At 40.1% G+C, this 21907-nt stretch overlaps 1 protein-coding gene across 1 annotated transcript in view; it reads left to right on the top strand.

Annotated features, from left to right (window-relative positions):
• The window catches only part of IQCG (IQ motif containing G), a 36377-nt gene that overhangs the window by 12643 nt on the left and 1827 nt on the right, over nt 1-21907 (top strand). The window contains exons 5-10 of the mRNA XM_028131096.2: nt 1964-2092; nt 6786-6867; nt 14730-14891; nt 16008-16082; nt 20200-20331; nt 21211-21312. Coding sequence (XP_027986897.1) covers nt 1964-2092; nt 6786-6867; nt 14730-14891; nt 16008-16082; nt 20200-20331; nt 21211-21312 — 682 coding nt within the window. The remainder of the gene's footprint in view (nt 1-1963; nt 2093-6785; nt 6868-14729; nt 14892-16007; nt 16083-20199; nt 20332-21210; nt 21313-21907) is intronic.

The following is a 21907-nucleotide window of genomic DNA, read 5'->3' as shown; positions in this document are numbered from 1 at the left end:
GCATTACGCCCTCACTAGAGGAGTGATGCTCTTGTTAAAATCAGTCTGGCTCAAATTTGCAGACATGACAGAAAGGTGTGCTGTTTACTATTAACGCCCTTTTCATTCTCAGGATGAGGCTCATGGCTTTTCAGTTTCTTGACTTCTTAATTATTATGAAAAAAAGTTATTGAATCTTTTTATGTGCATTATTATTAATACATTACTATGTAAGTGTAATTCTTGCTAACTCTATATCAGAAAATTAAATAGCAGTTTAAAATTTTTCTACTTAAGAGAATATAAAGAGCAATGGACTAGGAGTCAGGAGCCTGGATTACATGGTTCTAGCTTTATCTCAAATTAGCTCTGTGATTTGGGCAAGTCATTTAACCTTTCTGAGCCTAGGTTTACTCATCTCTAAAATGTGAGGGTTTTATTAGGGTCTTTCTTTTTCGTAAATTTTTAAAAAATATATATTTTATTGATTTTTTACAGAGAGGAAGGGCGAGGGATAGAGAGTCAGAAACATCGATGGGAGAGAAACATCGATGAGCTGCCTCCTGCACACCTCCTACTGGGGATGTGCCCTTGACTGGAATCGAACCTGGGACCTTTCAATCCGCAGGCCGACGCTCTAGCCACTGAGCCAAACCAGTTAGGGCTCTTTTTCATAAATTTTAAATGATTTAACTTTTTTAAACTTAGAAACTATTTCAAAAATAAAGAAAACTGCAAAGAATAAAATAATGAGTACTTATCTATATAACCATCAAATCAGCATTTTACCATGATTGCTATAGAGCTTTCTATTTTTAATAAAATAACTTCAGATACAATTGAAGCCTCTGATCCCAGCCCTGTCGTGCTTCCCTCAACAATAAAGTGTCTTCTGAATTATTCTTTTGCAAATTGTGATACTTTAAAAAATATTTTTATTAATTTCAGAGAGGAAGGGAAAGGAAGAGAGAGATAGAAACATTAATGATGAGAGAATCATTGATCGGCTGCCTCCCTGCACACCCCCAACTGGGGACTGAGCCCGCAACCCGGGCATGTGCCCTGACTGGGAATTGAACCGTGACCTCCTGGTTGATGCTCAGCCACTAAGCCACGCCGGCTGGGTGTGACTCTTTTATTAGGTATGTATGTATATTATTAAGCAATACATATAGCCCTGGCTGGGTAGCTCAGTTAGTTAGAGTGTCATCCCAATATGTGGGTTCGATCCTGGTTGGCCAGGCACATGCAAGAGGCAACCAGTGGCAGAGCCAGCGTGGCTCAGTAGCTGAGCATCAACCTATAAAACAGGAGGTCACGATTCAATTCCCAGTCAGGGCACATGTCCGGGTTGCGGGCTCAGTCCCCAGTGTGGGTTGTGCAGGAGGCAGCTTATCAATGATTCTCTCTCATCATTGATGTTTCTCTCTCTCTCTCCTTCCCCCTTCCTCTCTGAAATCAATACAAATATATATTAAAAAAAAAAAGAGGCAACCAATGAATGCATGAATGAGTGGGGCAGCAAATGGATGTTTCTCTCTTTCTCAATCAATAAATAAAAAACAAAAAACCAATATATATACTTTTACATGTTTTTAAATGTATATATATATTATCATACTGTACATTCAATGTTTCTCAGTCCTTTGTATGTAAACTTTTTCAGGTTAAGAAAGTTCTGTTTTATTTCCAGTATTCTAAGAGTTTTTATTGTTTGTTTATAAATAAGTGTATGTCAAATTTTGCCAAATGCGTGTTCTGCTCTTATTGCAATGATTATATGGTTTTTCTCCTTTTGCCTTTATTAATGTGATGAATTCTTTAGTAGATTTTCTAATACTAAACTACACTGGCATTTCAGAAATAATTCCAACTTAGATATGATATGATGTTCCTTCTGGGTCTTAACTTGTGTGACTTCTGTAGCCCTTTGTGAATATAGTGAAATATGAATCTTATTAACTTATATTTTTTCTCCTTACAGGCAATTTCTCAGTGATGTGATTTCAGATACCATGCAGGAGTTACAAAATTCAGGCACTTTCAACACTCTCCTGACATCTTTGAATGAAGAGAGGGAAAACAAAATGCATTTCTATGATATCATTGACAGGTCAGAGTAATACTAATTTTGTTTTCTTTGTTGCATTTTAAAGTGCTATAAAACTTACCACAAGTCCTTGATTTCTAAAACAAGTGAAATTTGTGCTTCCCAGGGAAGATAACTAAAAGTCAGAAATTTGGGTTGTATTCCTAGATCTGCTCTGACAATAATTCAAGTTTCTGGGCTCCCGTTATCTGTATGTACAGTATATCAAGAATATTCTTCCTATCATATAGTAGTCTTTCTTAAGACTGAGTTCACTGAAAATTCCTGAACAGTAACAATAAAAGTATGTAGAGGGAAGCTTACTTTTCCAGAGCCTTTCAACTAATTCCAAAGATTTTCATTGCTTTAAGACATTCAACACAATCAAAATGCCTTGGGACCAAGATAAAAGTCTCTTTATATGAACCCTGAGTACTCAGAATGAGAAAATGTTGATCTTTGTCTGCATAGGTGGAATTGTTTTTCTTTGAATTTGTTACTCTTCCTTTGTGCCTTGGTATTGGTGATAAATTCAGTACTGGCCTTATTGTGAAGATTAGATTAATTTATACATGTAAAACACTTTGGATAGTTCCTGGCACATAGTCAGTAAATGTCTACTATAAGTTTATAATAGCTACTATTATAATAGCTACTATTATAAATTTAACAATTGTGGTTGGCAAGGAAGCACGAAAATGAGCAGTTGTGTACATTGCTGGTGGGAGAATAAATTGGTAAAACTTTTAAAAAAGTGATTCATTCATGAAAATGAAAAGATATACACCTGATTTTAATTTTATACTATTCACTATTATATATGTACTGTTCCATAATTTATTTAACCATTCCTTGAGTTTGAATATTGAGCTTGTTTCCAAATGTTTGCCATAGCAAATAATGTGTCAGTGTACATTTTTTGTACATAAATATGCATCATCAAATGTCTGAACCTTTTATTATTCCATTTGGTTGACTCACTATATGTGGAATTACAGAATCAAAGAGAGAGTCTATAGTTTGATGGATGACATTATGAAGCTGTTAACAATATTGCTTACAAAGTCATAATAGCATGGAGAAAATGTTTGTTACAATTTTACGTAGAAAAAGAAAGGCTAGACATAATATAGTATTATCACATCTGTATAATAAAATTAACAAAAACATGTATAGAAAATGAGAACTGGAAGGAAATATATGCCAATGTTTTAACACTGGGGTGTTTTTACAAACCATCTTTTTTCCCCCCAAATATTTATTTTTATTGATTTTTTAGAGAGAGAGGAAGGGGAGAAAGAGAGAGAGAAAGACTGATTCATTGTTCCGTTTACTAATGTGTTCACTGGCTGACTCTTGTATATGCCCTGACCAGGAATGGGAGCCACACTTGGCATATCAGGATGACACTCTAACCAACAGAGCTACCCGGCCAGGGCCCAAAAACCTTTTAATTTCTAAGTATTTTCTCAATTTTCACTTTATTAAGGTAGAAAATAAACGTGTTAACAGAAAAGCTAAACAAAATACATAGGAGTAGAATTGGAGGGGAGAAGGGAGATGGCAGATTGTGTACTTTTCCTCATATATTCCTATTGTTTTGAAATATTACAATGTGCACTAATTGTATATGACCTTCCCCTCCCCCACCCCTACCACTTACTCTCCCAAAAGAAGTTTCATAAATAGAGGGCTGAGGGGAGAGGGATGGAGAGTGAGTGCAAATGAGTACAGGGTTTCTTTTGGTGGATAATGAAAAAGTAATTTTGAAAAGCTAATCAAGTAAGAAAAATAATAAATATATGTATCATTGAATAGGAAGGAGAAAATAGTCTAAAACTCAATGTACACAGTTTGCCAGTGATTGATTTTACATACGATTAATTATAATGATTTCTTTTCATTTTTCTTCCAGTTAGAAAGGCATCAATTTAGATTAATTTAAATTTGAAAATCACATCTAGATTTGGGCAAATCAATGACAAATGGTGTTTAGTACTTTAAATATTGTATGATTGGTACTTTTTTTTTAAATTTCTTTATTGATTAAGGTATCACATATTTGTCCTCATCCCCCCATTCCCATCCCACACCCCTCCCCACACATGCCCCCAGCCCCCTGTTGTCCTTAACCGCTGGTTAGGCTCATATGCTTGCACACAAGTCCTTTGGTTGATCTCTCCCCTTTACCCCCACCCTTCCCCTACCTCTCTCTGAGGCCCGACAGTCTGATCCATGCCTCCTTGTTTCTGGGTCTGTTCTTATTCATCAGTCTATGTTGTTCATTATTTCCCCTAGATGAGTGAGATCATGTGCTATTAGAAATACACTTATAAGAACCGAAAATGAGACAAGCAATAATGGTTATGGTGACAGGCAAATGAATCGGTCTGTAGTGAGTTACTTTCTGGGCCAACAGTTCTTTTGAGACCCAATTTCAATGTCCAACAGTTCCTTATGTGTACATGTCAGCACTGACATTACAGTTCTGGATGGTGGACAAATGGTGGTAATGCAGGTCCGACTCTCTCTGGTTTGGTCCTGGTGTGATCGGTACTTTTAAAGTCATATCCAATTTAGTGATGGGTATGAATTAGACAATTTTCTATTCAGTTTTTTAAAAAGAGCTTTATTGAGAAATTTATATACTGTTAAAAAGTTACTCTGACACTTGTTAAAATGGTAAGGAAGACTTTATTGAAGACTATTGCAATAGGTGTCAAAACTATAGCAATAGGGGGGAGAGTGATTGGGCTCAACTCCGAATGCAGCAAAGGCAGCTGGGGATGTATAGCCAAGGAGAACAGTGAGGGGTTCAGTGGATGGAAAATTCCTAAAAGGAGGTATAAAGGGTAGGGGATTCTTGCTAAATTAATTTAACAGGATTGTTGCTGAAGATAGACCAAGGGCTTAGACTCAAGGGTGGGGAATGAAGAATTTGAGCGAATATCCAGGGTGATCAGATGTCAACGAAGGTGGGGGATTCTATCTAAACTGACTTTGCAGGATTCTTGCTAAAACTGGGTTATGCAGGTCCACCAAGGATGAGAGGGGGTGGGGTGGCATCCTTATACACAGAAGGCTCCTCTGAGCCTCCTTCTCTATTAGGCCTTGATCTTCCCTGCCCCTACCTCCATCCACCATTCCCCCAAAAGAAGTTTCATAAATAGAGGGCTGAGGGGAGAGGGATGGAGAGTGAGTGCAAATGAGTACAAGGTTTCTTTTGGTGGATGATGAAAATGTCTGGAATTAGATAGTGGTGATGGTTGCACAACTGTGAATAAACCCCAAACCACTAAATTGTACTGCTTAAAAGGATGGATTGTATGGTATTACCAAAGTCTCTTTCCTTGAACTAACTAATCAGGCTCCTCTGATATTTTTGTTATAGCAGCCCGAGCGAGCTAAGACAGTTGTTTAGTTTTGTTTATCTTTATGTTGTTTTGTTATTTTGTTTGCTTGTTTTAAACTTAAGTAATGGGATTGCTGGAGATAAACAGAGAGTAAACAGAAACAATAACAAAAAGTAAGTTCTCAAACAGTACTGAGTTTGAATCCTGCTGTGCCATTTACTGTTTGTATGACTGTGGCAAGTGTGTTGGGTCTGTGTCTTCTGAGAGAGAGATGCCAAGATGAGATTAGTCACCTGAGTTGAAGAAAATGGAAGGGAGCCTTCAGACCCAATGCTGGACGGATCCCAAGTGAAGGAGAGGGAAGGTTGGCTGGAAGAGACCGCCTGCAGGGTAAGAATGTTGGGCAAGGTCATCAGGGAACCCTTGACCCAAAGTTATTGCAAGGTAAGAATATGTGAAGTACTCAGAATAGAAAAGATTCTTTTTATCCTCTTCCTGTACCTTCTCCTCTTAGTTTTTCTCAGCAGTAGATATTTTATTTATATTTTTGTTTTGGGGGGGTGGGGGTGAGGAGAAAAAGGGAAGCTTTTATTTTTAAACAGAAGAATGCCAGTTCATAAATGGAGAAGGAATGATAAAATTACAAATTCACCACTTTTGCAACTTTTTATAGTGAATAATGATTCAGTCAAATGTTAGCAATGGTACTGAACACATTAGGTAAAAGGTGCTTGGGGAACAAGATATTCGCATGGTGAGAGTGTGCCTGTGTGATAGAGATGTGGTGGTTATCACCTTAACCAAGACCTTGAACTTAGCATAAGTAATTCAGCAGCAGCAATTTTAGATACAACACTGATAAGCCAAAAAAAATCCTCCTTCGAGTTACTAAAACAAATCCGTCTTTTCAAAAGTATCACTGAGCCCTGACTGGGTAGCTCAGTTCATTGGAGCAGTGTCCGATTCGCCACGGTTGGGGGTGTGATCTCCAGCCAGGGCACATACAAGAGTCAACCAATGAAAGCACGGGTGGGGGGGTGGTGGAATTGATGTTTCTCTCCCCAACCTCTCTCCCTCCCTCCTGCCCTCCCTTCCTTCCTTCCTCTCTGTCTCTAAAATCAATAAAATTTTAAAAAATGTTTTTTAAAAAACGTGTCACTGAAAGTGTGCTCCATGGACCAGCATGATGAACATCACCTGGGAACTTGTTAGAAATGCAGATTCCAGGACCCTGCCCCCGACCTACTGAAATAAAAACCTCGGGGAGAGCCCAGGAATCTGTTTTTTAACACCCAGGCGATCCTTGTGCACACTGGAGTTTGAGAAGCACTGCTCTACACACAAATCATTCTTATTTCTTCTAGGGAGGAAAAAGGAAGAAAACGAATAAAATCTCTTCAAAAGGAGCTTCATAATGTCAAAAGAGAACGGCAAGTTGAAGTACAGGTAAGAATTTCCTGGGCAACACCAAAAGTTACTGAGCTAAAACTGCAGTATAGAAGCCGTTTTTCTTAAGCCAAGTTTTATATGAAAAGTTGCTGTTTCTCCTGGGGTGCCTTTACTATTGAAAATATGAAGAGAGTAACTACAGAGTTGCTCTGCGATGTACAAGTATGTCCAGAATAGAACTCTGGGAGACCCCAACCCTCTGGAGTTCTCAGTCAGCCTTACCCCTCCCACCCCACCCAACCATCCCACCCACTCCTTCCCTACAGGAGACCTTATCTCAGGCAGTCTCATTCCAGCATACCAGAGGGGAGACTATAGTCCTTGGTAGGACATCAAGCACATTATGAACCTTCTTATACATGATGGTTAGGGTTAATAATGGCATATGTAGTGTATTTTTAAAAATTTATTTATTTATTGAATTGAGAGAGAGAGAGAGAGAGAGAGAGAGAAACATCAATTTGTTGTCCCACTTATTCATGCATTCATTGGTTGATTCTTATATGTGTCCTGACCAGAGATTGAACCCATATCCTTGGCATAGCAGGATGACACTCCAACCAACTGAGCTATGGGCCAGGGAGGGCCATTTATATTATACTAGAGGCCCGGTACACGAAATTCGTGCACGGAGGGGGGTTGCCCCTCAGCCCAGCCTGTACCCTCTCCAATCTGGGACCCCTCGAGGGATGTCCGACTGCCCGGTGGGATCAGGCCTAAACGGGCAGTTGGACATCCCTCTCACAATCCAGGACTGCTGGCTCCCAACTGCTTGCCTGCCTGCCTTCCTGATTGCCCCTAACCACTTCTGCCTGCCAGCCTGATCACCCCCTAATCACTCCACTGCCAGCCTGTTTGCCCTCAACTTCCCTCCTCTGCCAGCCTGGTCACCCCTAACTGCCCTCTCCTGCAGGGTTGATCACCTCCGACTGCCCTCCCTTGCAGGCCTGGTCCTTCTCAATTGCCCTCCCTTGAAGGCTGGGTGCCTCCCAACTGCCCTCTCCTACTGGCCATCTTGTGGTGGCCATCTTGTGTCCACATGGGGGCAGGGTCTTTGACCACATGGGAGCAGCTATATTGTGTGTTGCAGTGATGATCAATCTGCATATTACTCTTTTATTAGATAGGATAGAGGCCTGGTACAGGGGTGGGGGCCAGCTGGTTTGCCCTGAAGGGTGTCCCTGATCAGGGTGGGGTTCCCTTGAGGCGTGGGGCGGCCTGAGCGAGGGGCCTGTGGTGGTTTGCAGGCCGGCCACGCCCCCTGGCAACCCAAGCGGAGGCCCTGGTATCTGGAATTTATTTTCCTTCTACAATTGAAACTTTGTAGCCTGGAGCGGAGCCAAGCCTGGGGCTCCCTCCACGGCTGGCAGCCATTTGTGTTGGGGTTATAATTGAAACTTTGTAGCCTTAAGCGGGTGAGCCCGGCCAGGGTGTGAGGAAAGCTTTGCTTCCCCTGTTGCTGGAGGCAACCCTGACCTGCTCTCTCAAGCTCCATTCTGCCGCCACTTCTGTTTGAATTTGTTTACCTTCTATAATTGAAACTTTGTAGCTTGAGTGGAGGCTTAGGCCTTGCCAGGGCAGGCAGAAAGCTTGGCTTCCTCTGTTACCTAGGAAACCTTGCTCTCTGTGGCTGTAGCCATCTTGTTTGGGTTAATTTGCATACTCGCTCTGATTGGATGGTGGGCATGGCTTGTGGGTGTGTCAGAGGTATGGTCAATTTGCATATTTGTCTATTATTAGGTAGGATTTTAAACTAGAGGCCTGGTGCACGAATTCGTGCATGGATGGGGTCCCTCGGCCTGGTTGGTGATCGGGCTGATCGGGGCATCTTGCCCAGGCCTGATTGGGGCCTATTGGGGCTGGCCGGCCGAGGGGAGGGACCGTGGGAGGTTGGCCAGCTGCAGGAGGTTGGCTGTGGGAGCGCACTGACTACCAGGGGGCAGCTCCTGCGTTGAGCATCTGCCCCTTGGTGGTCAGTGCGCATCATAGTGACTGGCCAACCGGTCATTCTGGTCGTTCTGGTCATTCGGTCATAAAGGTCGCTTAGCCCTTTATATATATAGATACAGAGTGGGTTTACTGAGTTTTTATGGTTATTAGGACCTAACCTTATATCTAAATTACCTCTATAAGAAAATGCATCCAACTTTTAAGCAATTCACTTACAAAGTAATGTTTGGACTACCACTTAGTCAGTTAGAAATTAGTTCTACTAGAATGACAAACACTATTAGCAGTTTAGGGAGTTAAAAAGAATGGCCTAATTTCAGCTTATCATTACCTAGCTATTTGGACAAGGTTATGCTTCAGATTAGGGAATTGTCACTATTCCCTGCATGGAAGTTAGAAGAATATTTAAAAATATATTTGGAAGAATTGTCTAAAAAAGGCCACTAGCCTTTATTCCAAGGTACATACTATCTTTAGGTCTTCTGAACAAGTTGCTTCCCAAGGAGTCAAAGGGCACGAAGCCTGGAACCCTATAACCTTATTGCAATAGTAAGAGGACCTTCCCAGTAATGCTCAGTGATTTTGAGTACAAACTCTTGCCCTTTGACTCTGCTAGTGCCCTACTTGTATTCTAGTGCTGGATGGAAGGCATTCTGTACCTCCTCCTTAGCAGGGGCTAATCAGGATTTTTTTCCCCTTAGAATTGGGTTCACATGAATGTCTAGACTGTGGGTGGCCCTAAGTCAACTGCAGCACTACGAATCCCTCACCCTTCTGTTCTCCATTCAGCAACCCCATTGTCATCCATGGTCATTGTACTTTGGGACGCCCAGTGCTATCCTGAAAACTTTGCATGATATCCTAAAACTGGCCTGAATTACTCCAGCCTTCAAGCCATACTTGTTTTTTCTCTGGCCACCCTATTACTACTTTGCATGTTACCTGGCTCTTTTCTTCACTCAAGCCCCTCACCTTTTTTTAAAAAAAATCCTCACCTGAGGATATATATATATTTTTTATATATAAAAAATATATAAAAAATTTTTTGTATATAAAGAGAGGAAGAGAGAGAGAGAGAGAGAGAGAGAGAGAGAGGAGAGAGGAGAGAGAGAGAGAAATAAAACACACACATCTATGTGAGAGAGAAACATTGATTGGCTGCTCACCCCGACTGGGGACCAAACCACAACCTGGGTATGTGCCTTGACTGGGAACCGAACCCACAACCTTTTTGGTGTACAGAACGACACTCCAACCAGCTGAGTCACTCAGCCAGGGCAGTCCCCTCAGCTTTTTGCACACTTCGATGACTAATTCCTTTTTGGGGGCCAGGTTGAGAGAGTACCAAAGAGAATAGGTTGAGATGACTCTGATGATCTCTGTGGTCTAAAATGGATTCAGGAATTAGATGAAGATATAGAAAGCATGCTTACTAAATTTGCTAGCAACTCAAAGCTGGTATGTGATAAATAATAGACATTAGAATTAAAGACCCTGTTGATTGTTAGAATTTCGAACTGATTCCAAAAAGAAGCACATGTGAATGAAACTAATGTCCCTAGAAGAATCTTCTAAGTTGAGCACTGTGAAGACCTAACTTGTCTTCAGCAGTTTCATTAGAGGTTCAGCCAGGTTGTAACATGAGAATCTGAATTTAGGCCTAGCTCCACCACTAGTTGTAGCAACAGCCTTGCCTGCCTACCCCTGTCTTCTTTAAACTTCTCAGTCTTCCTTTCATAGTTCTTCCTTCTTCCTTCTTCCTTCTTCCTTCCTTCTTCCTTCTTCCTTCCTGTCACCAGTCTTCACAATATGACAACATGTTACCATACATTCTAAAAGCATTTGGAGTACTTTCTCTTGGTTTTGGTTACTGAAATTTGGCACTGTGGGTTTTGATACAACAGGGAAAAACCATTCCCCTGTCTTCTGTTGTGGTCAGACAGCTAGAATAATGTGTACAGTTTTAGGCGTCACATTTAAGGAGGAGTTTACTCAGAAGAGATCAGCCAAGACAGTGAGGTGTGTGGAAACTTTATTACAAAAGGAAAGAAAAAAGGAAATTGGTACTATTGGAAAGAAAATAGTTCAAGTGGAAGTGGGTGGAACTGGAGCCTGAAACTTTAGAATTTGGTCTTGATTAGGTTTCATTTATATTTTATAACGGGAGACTCCGTTTAGCTCAGACTTTATTTGTAGACTCTTAGAAAATCAGCCAGCATTTTTTAGTGATAGACAGACAAATAGAAATGTTACTTTAACACAGAACTGTACTTGTTTCTGTGGCTGTTATCACTTTAATAGGCCACATTCCCATTTTCCTTTTTCCTTCCAACCGAATTGTAAGACAAATTCCAACTTTTCCAGACAGTAGCTTCCAAAAATTCCAGGAACCAGTACTCTTGTCCCTACTTTATGTTCAATTATGAAAACAGACACTACCATTAAAATCCTTTGGCTCACAATAATGTGCAGCCACCAGAGCCTTATTAACTTTAATTGGTCAACTCCTTCTTTCCATTACTCATGCTTTTTTGAATTCAAGTAACAATTCCAGAAGTCCAGATCTGAAGGCAGTTTTGGAAGTGAAATCTGGTCTGCTACAAAACCCCACAAATACGCTGTCCAGTCCACAGACCCTGATCATGGAGAGAACTCCAGACACTGAGGACAACCAGGGTTATGATGGTGGGTGGTGGTGAAGGCAAACCTTTTCTTAGTGAGAATCTCAAAAGGCAATCATACAATCCAAGGCATTTGGCCTGTAACCCACTACTTCTCTGTTTTGCACACTAGGAGAGGAAGAAGTGGAATGACGCTTCAGTTCATTATTAGTGTATATGCCTTGATCATGATTTTACCATCACTGGCCTGTCAGTATTATACATTCAGTATTCCTCTTCTGTTTCCCCACTGTCGCATGGAAGGCCATACATTTGTACAGAACAGAAATGTAGAGAGGAACGCAGGGTAATCAGAGGCCCATGGTAATAACATGAAAACCAGATGCCTTTGACTTGGCACAGTGTAACTGCAGACCAATGTTGTATGACCTTATTCACAGTTACATAGTGTAATGCCTTCTGTTTGCCATGGACAGGAACTCCTAGAGTTTTAACTCTGCATTTCTGATCCTCATATTGCTGCTCTGAAAGACTTAATGTTCAATTTGATAAAGAAACCTGACCAGAACATTCTCCTGAGTTTTTGAAAGTATATTTTTGTATGGGCATTATTTAACATTTGTACGCCATAAGCGTCTATAGACGCAAGCAGCAGACCTTTTTAAATTAAATTCAAAATATTGTGGCAGTTAACTGGTTAAAGAATATCTACCGGCTTAACACTATTTGATTCTGTGAAAAACTACAATTATTTAAGTGGACTGAAGTTTTCTGGAAAAGGTTTTCTGGATTTAAGTGATATATAAGCTGAGCCTTGAAGAAAGTCTAAGTGATTAAATAGGTTAAAGGATCCCAGTTGATGAAGAAGTGAACACATCACATTTTACTTTAACTCAAGTCTTCCTACAGATTCAAACTTTATCACTGACTGCCATACAATTTGGAACTAGAAGAGAAGAAAAGAAAAATGGAGAAGAATGGAGAAAAGTGAGGAGAGTGTAGAGAAGGGAAGGAAAAATTGAGCCAAAAAAGTAATATATTAAAATTTACTTAATAAGCATTTATTGAGCACCTAAGTTGTGCCAGGCACTGGCAGGATTTTACAGATGAGAAATAGTCTTAGAGAGGTTAAGTAATTTGCCCACAGTCCTATAATTTGTAAAAGCTTATAAAGTACTAAGTATTATCAATTAGGCTTGTAGCATATTCTCTATCAGAAATACTCTTTGGAATGCTCTGATACAGTTGAAATAATTGCTATACAATTGGAACAGTTCAACAGAGTTATATCAAGAAGGTAGGCAAAATGACTTGAAGAATTCCTTCCTAATTTTATGGTTCTTTAAACAGGATTTGCTTTTCATTATGGATTATCTTGACCAATATCTGCTTTGTTTCTTCTTCTAATACTTACTTAGAACTAATTCTGCCCGGTTTACATGGTAAGATTAAAGTTGGTTGATAATTGGGGAAACATAGATTAATGACTAAAGCCATGCATTTTTGTTGTTAGTTGCATGCTTGCTTGTTGTGCTGTTGGCTAACTCTATTTATCTCTCTGTGAAATTACTCACACTTCGTCTGATTTTTTTCAATCAGATGTTACCGCCCTGACTAAAACTTTCACGGCTTCCAGTGGCACCTGGAATAGAATTCAAACCTTGTCATTTGCCTCTGAGGTCCTGCAGGTCTTATTCTTACTTGCCTCTCCAACCTCATCTTGTCCCACTGTCAACTCACTGGACTAGAGCCTCCAGAATGTTCTTTCGGTCCCTGGAATATATCTAGGTGTTTGCTGCCTCAGGTCTCGGAACGCTTATTTCCTTTTCCTTAGACTTCTCCTTGACACCACTTTTCATGTGACAGACATACTTATCCATCAGGTGTCAGCGTTAACATTCCTTTCTCAGGGAATCCTTTTTAGACAATCCATTCTAGTGCAGGTCTCCTTTCTTAGTTTCTCCGGTAGCTGGTTGCCCTATTCTTACAGAGCATTTTGCACCTTTAAAATAGTTTACACATATTTGTTTGTTTCCTTTAACCACTTGTCTACCACAAGATTGTAAGCTTTATGATGTCAAAGACTATGTCTAGTAAGATCTCTACTATTTACTTAGTGTGGTATTGAATAAATATTTTAAAATAAATATTGAGACATTAAAATTGCCAACTGCTTTGTAACCTGCAAAAAAAATATAATCAGTTCTTATATTCACTTCATGAGATATTTCAGGCAGGGTAGATGTTAATTTTCTATTTTACGGAAGGTAAGTCTTGGAGAGCTCAACTCATTGGCCAAGTTCACACAGCTGTGGGCTTGCGGGGGAAGAGTGTCAGGTCTTTTGACCATTAGACTAGTGCTCTTCCTACCAAAAGAGATAGCAATGGAGCCCTGACTGGTGTGGCTCAGTTTGTTGAGCATCATCCTATGCACCAGAGGTCACCAGTTTGATACCCGATCAGGGCACCTGCCTAAGTTGTGGGCTTGATCCATGTCCCTCTCTCCCTCTCCCTTCCTCTCTCTCTTAAAAAAAAAAAATCAATAAAACCTTTTTCTTGCCGAGACCGGTTTGGCTCAGTGGATAGAGCGTTGGTCTGCAGACTGAAAGGTCCCAGGTTCGATTCCGGTCAAGGGCATGTACATTGGTTGCGGGCACATCCCCAGTAGGGGGAGTGCAGGAGGCAGCTGGTCGATGTTTCTAGCTCTCTACCCCTCTCCCTTCCTCTCTGTAAAAAATCAATAAAATATATTAAAAAAAATCAATAAAACCTTTTTCTTTTTAGTAAGAAGAATATATATATTAGAGGCCCGTTGCACAAAGATTCGTGCAATAGGCCTTACTTCCCCTGGCTTCCGGCACCAGTTTTCCTCCGGCACCCGGGACCCAGGCCTTAGCTCTGGCTGCCGCCTTCCGCCTTTGCTTTGGCCGGAGTCTGCCATCTTTGCTGACAGAGAGAAAGAGAAAGAAAGGAAGAGAGAGAGAGAGAGAGAGAGAGAGAGAGAGAGAGAGAGAGAGAGAGAGAGAGAAATGGGAAATTCTTGTGGATACCAAGTACCCAAATAGTGTGTCTCGGAAAGAATCTCACAGTCCTGATGTTTAGAACTACCTATCTTTCCTTTTCACTTATACTATCCACGCTTACTGGCTAAACTTCCCAGAGCATGATAGAAAAATAGATTCAGTTCCTTGTTGATATATACATACAAAAGGTTAGCTTAAAACCACTGGCTGAACTGAATGGAGGTAGAATGTATTTTAACTTACAAACCTGGTCTTACCTCTATAGAATCGGAATGAATATATTGCTCACCTCAAGGACCAGTTGCAAGAGCTGAAGGCAAAAACTAACATGGAGAATCGCTTTATGAAGAGAAACACTGAGCTGCAGATTTCTCAGACCCAGAAAAAATGTAACAAAACAGAGGAGCTCCTGCTGGAAGAGATCGAGGTAATCGCTGCTGCACAGGCAGGAGCTAGGTAGATGGCATTGCTGTCCCTCCTCACATTGCCTCAGCTAACGGAGGAGCGAGAGGAAGATCCTCATGATTTGTTTGATCTCTTCTGTAGCCCTAACGTTTGAGGTTAAAAGTGAGAAGGGAAGGAGGACTTGCTTATTTGCCCGTAGAGACTCTGATGGGCTGGAGAGCTTGTATCTCCTGTTGTTTTGTAATGACTGAAAACTGGTTGTACTTTCTTCCCTGGGTCACTTTTATAAAACCACTTGCCATATCTCCTGGCAATCATAGGAAGAGAATAAAACAAGGTATGCAGTAACTGCAGGATTTTGCTGCTGCTTTCCTCACTCAACCAGTACCTTTTTTCTCTAAGTATTTAAAAATAAATGTTCTTATTGGTTTTTAGAGAGAGAAAGGGAAAGAGATGGAAGCATCATTGATTGGCTGCCTCCTGCACACTTCCTTCTAGGGACTGAGCCCGCAACCCAGGCATGTGCCCTGACTCTGAATTAAACCACGATCTCTTGGTTCCTGGGTCAACACTCAACCACTGAGCCACACCGGCCAGCTCAACCAGTACCTTTTATCCCTCCACTAAGAAATACAAAATCTAGAGATCTGAAGTTCATAAAATGTAAAAAGGAAAGCTGAATGGCTAAAAGAACAACAGGCGACAAGGAGCAAGCAGTAGAGTTGTCTGTGCGAGACTCCTTTCTTCTGAGCTCCCTGCTTATTGGAAGCTCACTCCCCAGGTGGCTACATCTGTGATAGAAAACTTTTTCCTTGCACCCTGGAATTTCCTTTTCTGGCCTAAGAACGTGTGCCTTTGAAGCATCCTTTCTCTCCTTAAATTGACATCACTTTCCAGGCAACTGGATTACGGCCCCTTTATTCTGGTTACTCTCACATACCCAGCACAGTGCCTGGCACACAGCTCAGCAGTTGGTGAACAAATACTAAGCGAGTTGAAAGGAGCAGAATTGTGGCTCCGGAGCAATACCACGGAGTCCTGTGCTTCTGCCTCAGCTACACCTCTAATCTTGAAAAGTTCTCATTTCCAACCCAGCATCCCTGCCGGGAAGAACTGACGTGGTTTATTGTTCTCACAGAAACTAAGGCTGAGAACTGAAGAAGAAAACCAGATTCATATGGAGATTGAAATATTCCTTCGAAGGGAGCAGCAGGTGAGTCACCAAAACTATTTTATCCTCTGACATGTTTGTGTTTCACTTACAAAATACCAAGGACAGCCAACACATTTTTTTAAGGGAAAAAAATCAATCTTAATTCTACCAGCGTAATGAATGAGCTATATATAGCCCATGTTATCTTTTAAAGTTATTCATCTGAGCCCAGCTGGTGTGGCTCAGTGGTTAAGCATTAACATATGAACTGGGAGGTCATGGTTTGATTCCCGGTCAGGACACATGCCCAGGTTGCGGGCTGGATCCCCAGTAGGAGGTGTGCAAGAGGCAGCTGACCAATGATTCTCTCTCATCATTAATGTTTCTCTCTCTCTCTCCCTTCCTCTCTGAAATCAATAAAAAATATATTTAAAAAATATTTTTAAACATGTATTTCACATACATCAAAACAAAATACAGTTATTCATCTGAATAAATATTTTATAAAGCTGTAATTTGAATACATGAGAAACTTTCCTCATTCCTATATTGTTTCATTGTCATAATTTTAAAATATGACTTTTTAAAATTATAAAAATAACATTCTTTGCTGAAAGGTATTCTTTAAAAAGAGGAAAAAGAAGAAAAAAGTAAAGATAAAAATTATGAACAACAAATATATATCTATCAACAAGTGAATCGAAAAATGAAGTGAATTAAAAATCTGATGAACAGAATAAACTGGTGAATATAATAGAATCAGGGGCATAGAAAGGGAGTGGATTGATAATTCTCAGGGGCAAAGGGGTGTCTGTGTGGGGGGTACGGGAAGAGACTGGACAAAAATCATATACCTATGGAAGAGGACAGCGGGGGGGGGAGGTAAGGGCAGACGGGGTGGGTGGGAACCAGGTGGAGGGGAGATATGGGGAAAAAAGGAGAAACAATTGTAATAATCTGAACAATAAAGATTTATTAAATTAAAAAAATTAACATTCTTGGTTGAGGGAAGATTTTTTTAAATTGCCAATTGTTTAACCCATTTTTTCATGTTATCAGTCTCTTCATAAAATAATTAAAAATAGTTTTATAATTTTCCATTGAATGGTTATGCCATAGTTTACTTGTTACCCTTTATTTTAGATATTTAGGTTATTTCTAAATATCCTATATAATAAAGAGGTAACAAGTTATCCTATATAATAAACAGGTAATATGCAAATTAACCCTCACTCCCTCACAAATGGCTGCCTACAACCAGGCCAGCAGGGGAATTAGTGAAGGACGACCAAACAACCTAACAGCAGACTGTGTGGGGCGACCAGGCCAGCAGGGAGGGACAGTTGGGGGCAATCAGGCAGGCAGGCAGGTGAGCGATTAGGAGCCATCAGTCCCGGAATGTGAGAGGGATGTCTGACTGCCGGTTTAGGCCCGATCCTTGGGATTGGGCCTAAACCGGCAGTCGGACATCCCCCGAGGGGTCCCGGATTAGAGAGGGTGCAGGCTGGGCTGAGGGGACCACCACCCCGTGCACAAATTTCATGCATCGGGCCTCTAGTTATAAATAATGCAGTAGTAATGAAAGCTTTGTCCAAATAACTGTTTTTCTTTATTGCAATTATTTACCCAAAATAAATCTCAAGCATGAGATTATGATGTCAGAGAGAGTGGTATTTTGTGACTTGATAATATTGCTAATACTTTCTAATTTACACTGCCATCAGCAGTATATCCAGGCACTAATATCAAGTATCCTCAGCAGCACTAGCCATTTTAGATATTATTAAAAGTCTGCTAACTTAATGAGCTGTTTTATTTTGTATTTTTTTCTTATTGATTGACTTGACCATTTTCTCATATATTTATTTACTCATTTTATTTCTTCTTGTGTGAATCATAGGGTTTTAATTAGTATTTCTAATTCTAACAACAAACCAAGCTGAATATCTATTGGATGAATAAGGAAACAATTTCCATGATAAGCCTGATTTTGAGAACGCTAATGAATTTTCAGAAAAGAATTCCAAATTTATAGTTAAAGAATTACTAGATGCTATATCACAGATCTTTACTGAAAAAATATCTGGTAGGTTATTAGAATCAGGGTCCTGTAACCTGCAATTTAAGAATTATGTATCATTTTACCTGTTTCAAGTGTTAGACACCGCAGGCATAACAATCAGATGAGCTAGTAGATTAAGTGAACGATTTGTGGATGAAGTCAGTGTTTCCTGGATCTTCAGCCCAATAACACAAGCAGTACATAAATACTTGTTAATGAAACATTTGAAACAGTACAGAAATATATATATATATATTATTAATCCTCATCTGAGGATCTTTTTTCCATTGATTTTTAGAGAGAGTGGAAGGGAGGATGTGGGTGGGGGGCAGGGAGGAGAGAGAGAGAGAGACATTGATATGAGAGAAACACATCTATTGGTTGCCTCCTGCAGGAAGGGCCCTGACCAGGGCCGGGGATCAAACCTGCAACTCAGTAGGTGCCCTTGACTGGAATCAAACCTGCCACCCGTCAGTCCACAGGCCAATACTCTAACCACTGAGCAAAACCAATTAGGACAGATATATATAGATTTTTAAAGGTCAAAGCTCTCTGAATCACTCCCCTTCTTAAAAAACATTTCTTCCACATCTTTTTCTTTTAATAGACATACTTTTATGTGTACCTACTTACATGTTTTTAGTATTTATTTATGTTTTTAAAGTAAATGGGATCATACTAGGTATATTGTTGTAGACCCTATTTATTTATTTATTTATTTATTTATTTATTTATTTATTTACCTTGTCTTTAATCTTTTCCTTGTCAGTACAACTGCTGTATAATATCCCATACACAAGCTACACCAACATTTAATTAACCATTCTTCTGTCATTTTCTGACTTTTTCTGTTAAAACAATGCTAAACATTCTTGGACATGTATCTAAGTGCATGGTGTATGGGAAGACTATTATTGTATATTGCTTTTAGATTCCTTATGTCCTCTTCTATTCATTTTAATGGTTTTCAGTTGATTTGTTTGGGTTTTCTAGGTAGAAAATGTTATTGACTGTGAATAGTAACAGTTTTATATTTTCCTTTTCTTTTTCTTTTTAATATATTTTATTGATTTTTTACAGAGAGGAAGAGAGAAGGACAGAGAGTTAGAAACATCGATGAGAGAGAATCATCGATCAGCTGCCTCCTGCACACCCCCCTACTGGGGATGTGCCCGCACCAAGGCACATGCCCTTGACCGGAATCAAACCTGGGACCCTTCAGTCCGCAGGCCGACGCTCTATCCACTGAGCCAAACCGGTTTTGGCTCCTTTTCTTTTTAAAAAAAAAATATATTTTATTGATTTTTTACAGAGAGGAAGGGAGAGGGATAGAGAGTCAGAAACAACGATGAGAGAGAAACATCGATCAGCTGCCTCTTGCACACCTCCTACTGGGGATGTGCCCCCAACCAAGGTATATGCTCTTGACCGGAATCGAACCTGGGACCCTTGAGTCCAACGCTCTATCCACTGAGCCAAACCGGTCTCGGGTATTCCTTTCCTTTTCATTGCAAGTTATCTTATCCAGACACTGAAAAGGCCCTCTTCCTCATTTTTAAATTCAGTATTAAATAAATAACATTAATACACAAATAACATAAATAGTAAGTAGTTTGATGAATATGTACATATATATGCTCCTGTAACCAGCACTCAGATAAACACTAAACATTTACAGCCCTGGACAGTTTGGCTCAGTGGCTAGATCATCAGCTTGAGGACTGAAGGGTCCCACCTTCAATTCTAGTCAAGGGCACATCCCTCATTCGCAGGCTCAATCCCCGGCCCCAGTCGGTCGGGGTGCGTGTGGGAGGCACCAATCAATGTCTCTCTCACATCAATGTTTCTGTCTGTCTCTCCCCCTCCCTTCCACTCTCTCTGAAAAATCAATAGAAAATATCCTTGGGTGAGGATTAACAACAACAACCAAAAAGAAAACATTTACACCATACCAGAAGTCTTCCTCATGTCCCATTGCATCAATAAACCAACTCTCCTCCAGAAATAGCCACGATTCTGACTTCTATCACTATGGAAAAGTTTTGCTTGTTCTTGAATTTTATATAAGTGCTTTGTGTCTGGCAGAAGCCATGATTTAATATTCTTTCCCAATAGAAACTTGAGGAGAAGCTAGAGTTCTGGATGGAGAAATATGATAAGGACACAGAAATGAAACAGAATGAACTGAATTCACTCAAATCTATTAAGGCCGGTGACTTAACACACCTTCAAGACCTTGCAAGGATGGTAAGGAAGCAGAGTTTCAATAGTTAAGGCTGAGCACTGAGGAGTGGGTGGAGCTAAGTTACAGTAGTTGGGGTAATGCTATTTTCTGTCACAAAGTGAAGATGTAAACCATTTTTTTCTTGTTCTTAAATATATTTTTATTGATTTCAAAGAGGAAGGGAGAGGGAGAGATAGAAACATCAATGATGAGAGCAAGTCATTGATTGGCTGCTTCCTGCCTGCCTCCCCGTGGGGATCAAGCCTGCAACCCAGGCATGTGCCCTGATTGGAAATCGAGCTATGAGCTCCTGGTTCATAGGTTGAGACTCAACCACTGAGCCACACTGGCTGGGCCATGGGATTCTTTTTCAATGATCATGATGATAGCGATGACAATGCAGCAACATTAATGATGGAGGCAACAAGAGCAGTAGCTAACACTTAGTGCTTACTCTGTCCCAGGCGCCTTACTATTATTGCACATACTCTAGTAGAACTTAATTTGACCCTCACAACAACCTCTTGAGATTTCTACTTTATGGTCTCTGAAGACAGTAAATTATGATTTCCAAAATGCTTCTAATTATGGCTTCATGTGTGCATTCTATCACAGCTCTTAAAAAACGACATTAATTTGAGGTCTTTAATCACATCTGTTAGTATTTCATTTTTATGAAATATTTTAAGGCAAATTTGAGTTATTCAAACTGAAAAACAATTGGGAACAATTATGAAGCTAATATGTGAATATTTATAACATAGGAATCCAGTAAGTATTTTTTCCTTTGGTTTTTCTTTAGATTTGGCATGCTTTATTTTACATTTTATTAAAATTGCAGGGCTGGCTGGGCCACAGCTTAGCCAAGAGTCCTGTAGTATAATTAATGTTTACTTTTGCAGATAAGGGAGTATGAACAGGTCATCATTGAAGATCGTATAGAAAAGGAGAAGAACAAGAAGCAAGTAGAGCAGTCTCTCTTGGAATTAAAGAGCATCATAAAGGTAGAAAGTTGTAATTGTCTTAATGGGGTCCTTTCAATTCTTTATCTGGCTTAACACTGAGGAATGCAAAGTACCTCTCATTTATTATCAAACTCAGAACAGGAGATCTGTGAGGAAACATGGCCTACAGTCAGTGGTGCAGGGAGACAGTTAACAGAAAAAGACATTCCTCCAACTTTAATCCAGGGGAAAGGAGGTGGCTTAGCAGTGGAAGCAAAACCTAGAATTTGTGCCCAGAGGTCAAATTTAAGGATACTATTTCTAACCAAAATAGATTTTAAAAAATGTTATTGATTTTTAGAGAAAGGGAGGAGAGATAGAAACATCGATCGGCTGCCTCCTGTACACTCCCTACTGGGGATCAAGCCCAAAACCCAGATCATGAATTAAACTGGTGGCCTCTTCGTGCATGGGATGAAGCTCAGCTAACTGAGCTATACAAGCTGGGCTAACCAAAACAGCTCTTGACAGAGTTCTAATATCATACTGCTTCTGAAAATCCTATTTATAAGTTAGCCCAGGCTATCTGCCAGATTCTGATGAGAGCAGTTTTCAAAAAAAGTAGAAGGGATACGTTTAGACAAAAAAAATAGCT

This window comes from Eptesicus fuscus, chromosome 3, assembly GCF_027574615.1.
Source record: "Eptesicus fuscus isolate TK198812 chromosome 3, DD_ASM_mEF_20220401, whole genome shotgun sequence".
Lineage (NCBI taxonomy): Eukaryota > Metazoa > Chordata > Mammalia > Chiroptera > Vespertilionidae > Eptesicus > Eptesicus fuscus.
Note: the sequence above shows the minus strand (reverse complement) of the source record. Positions and strands in the feature narration are given on the sequence as shown.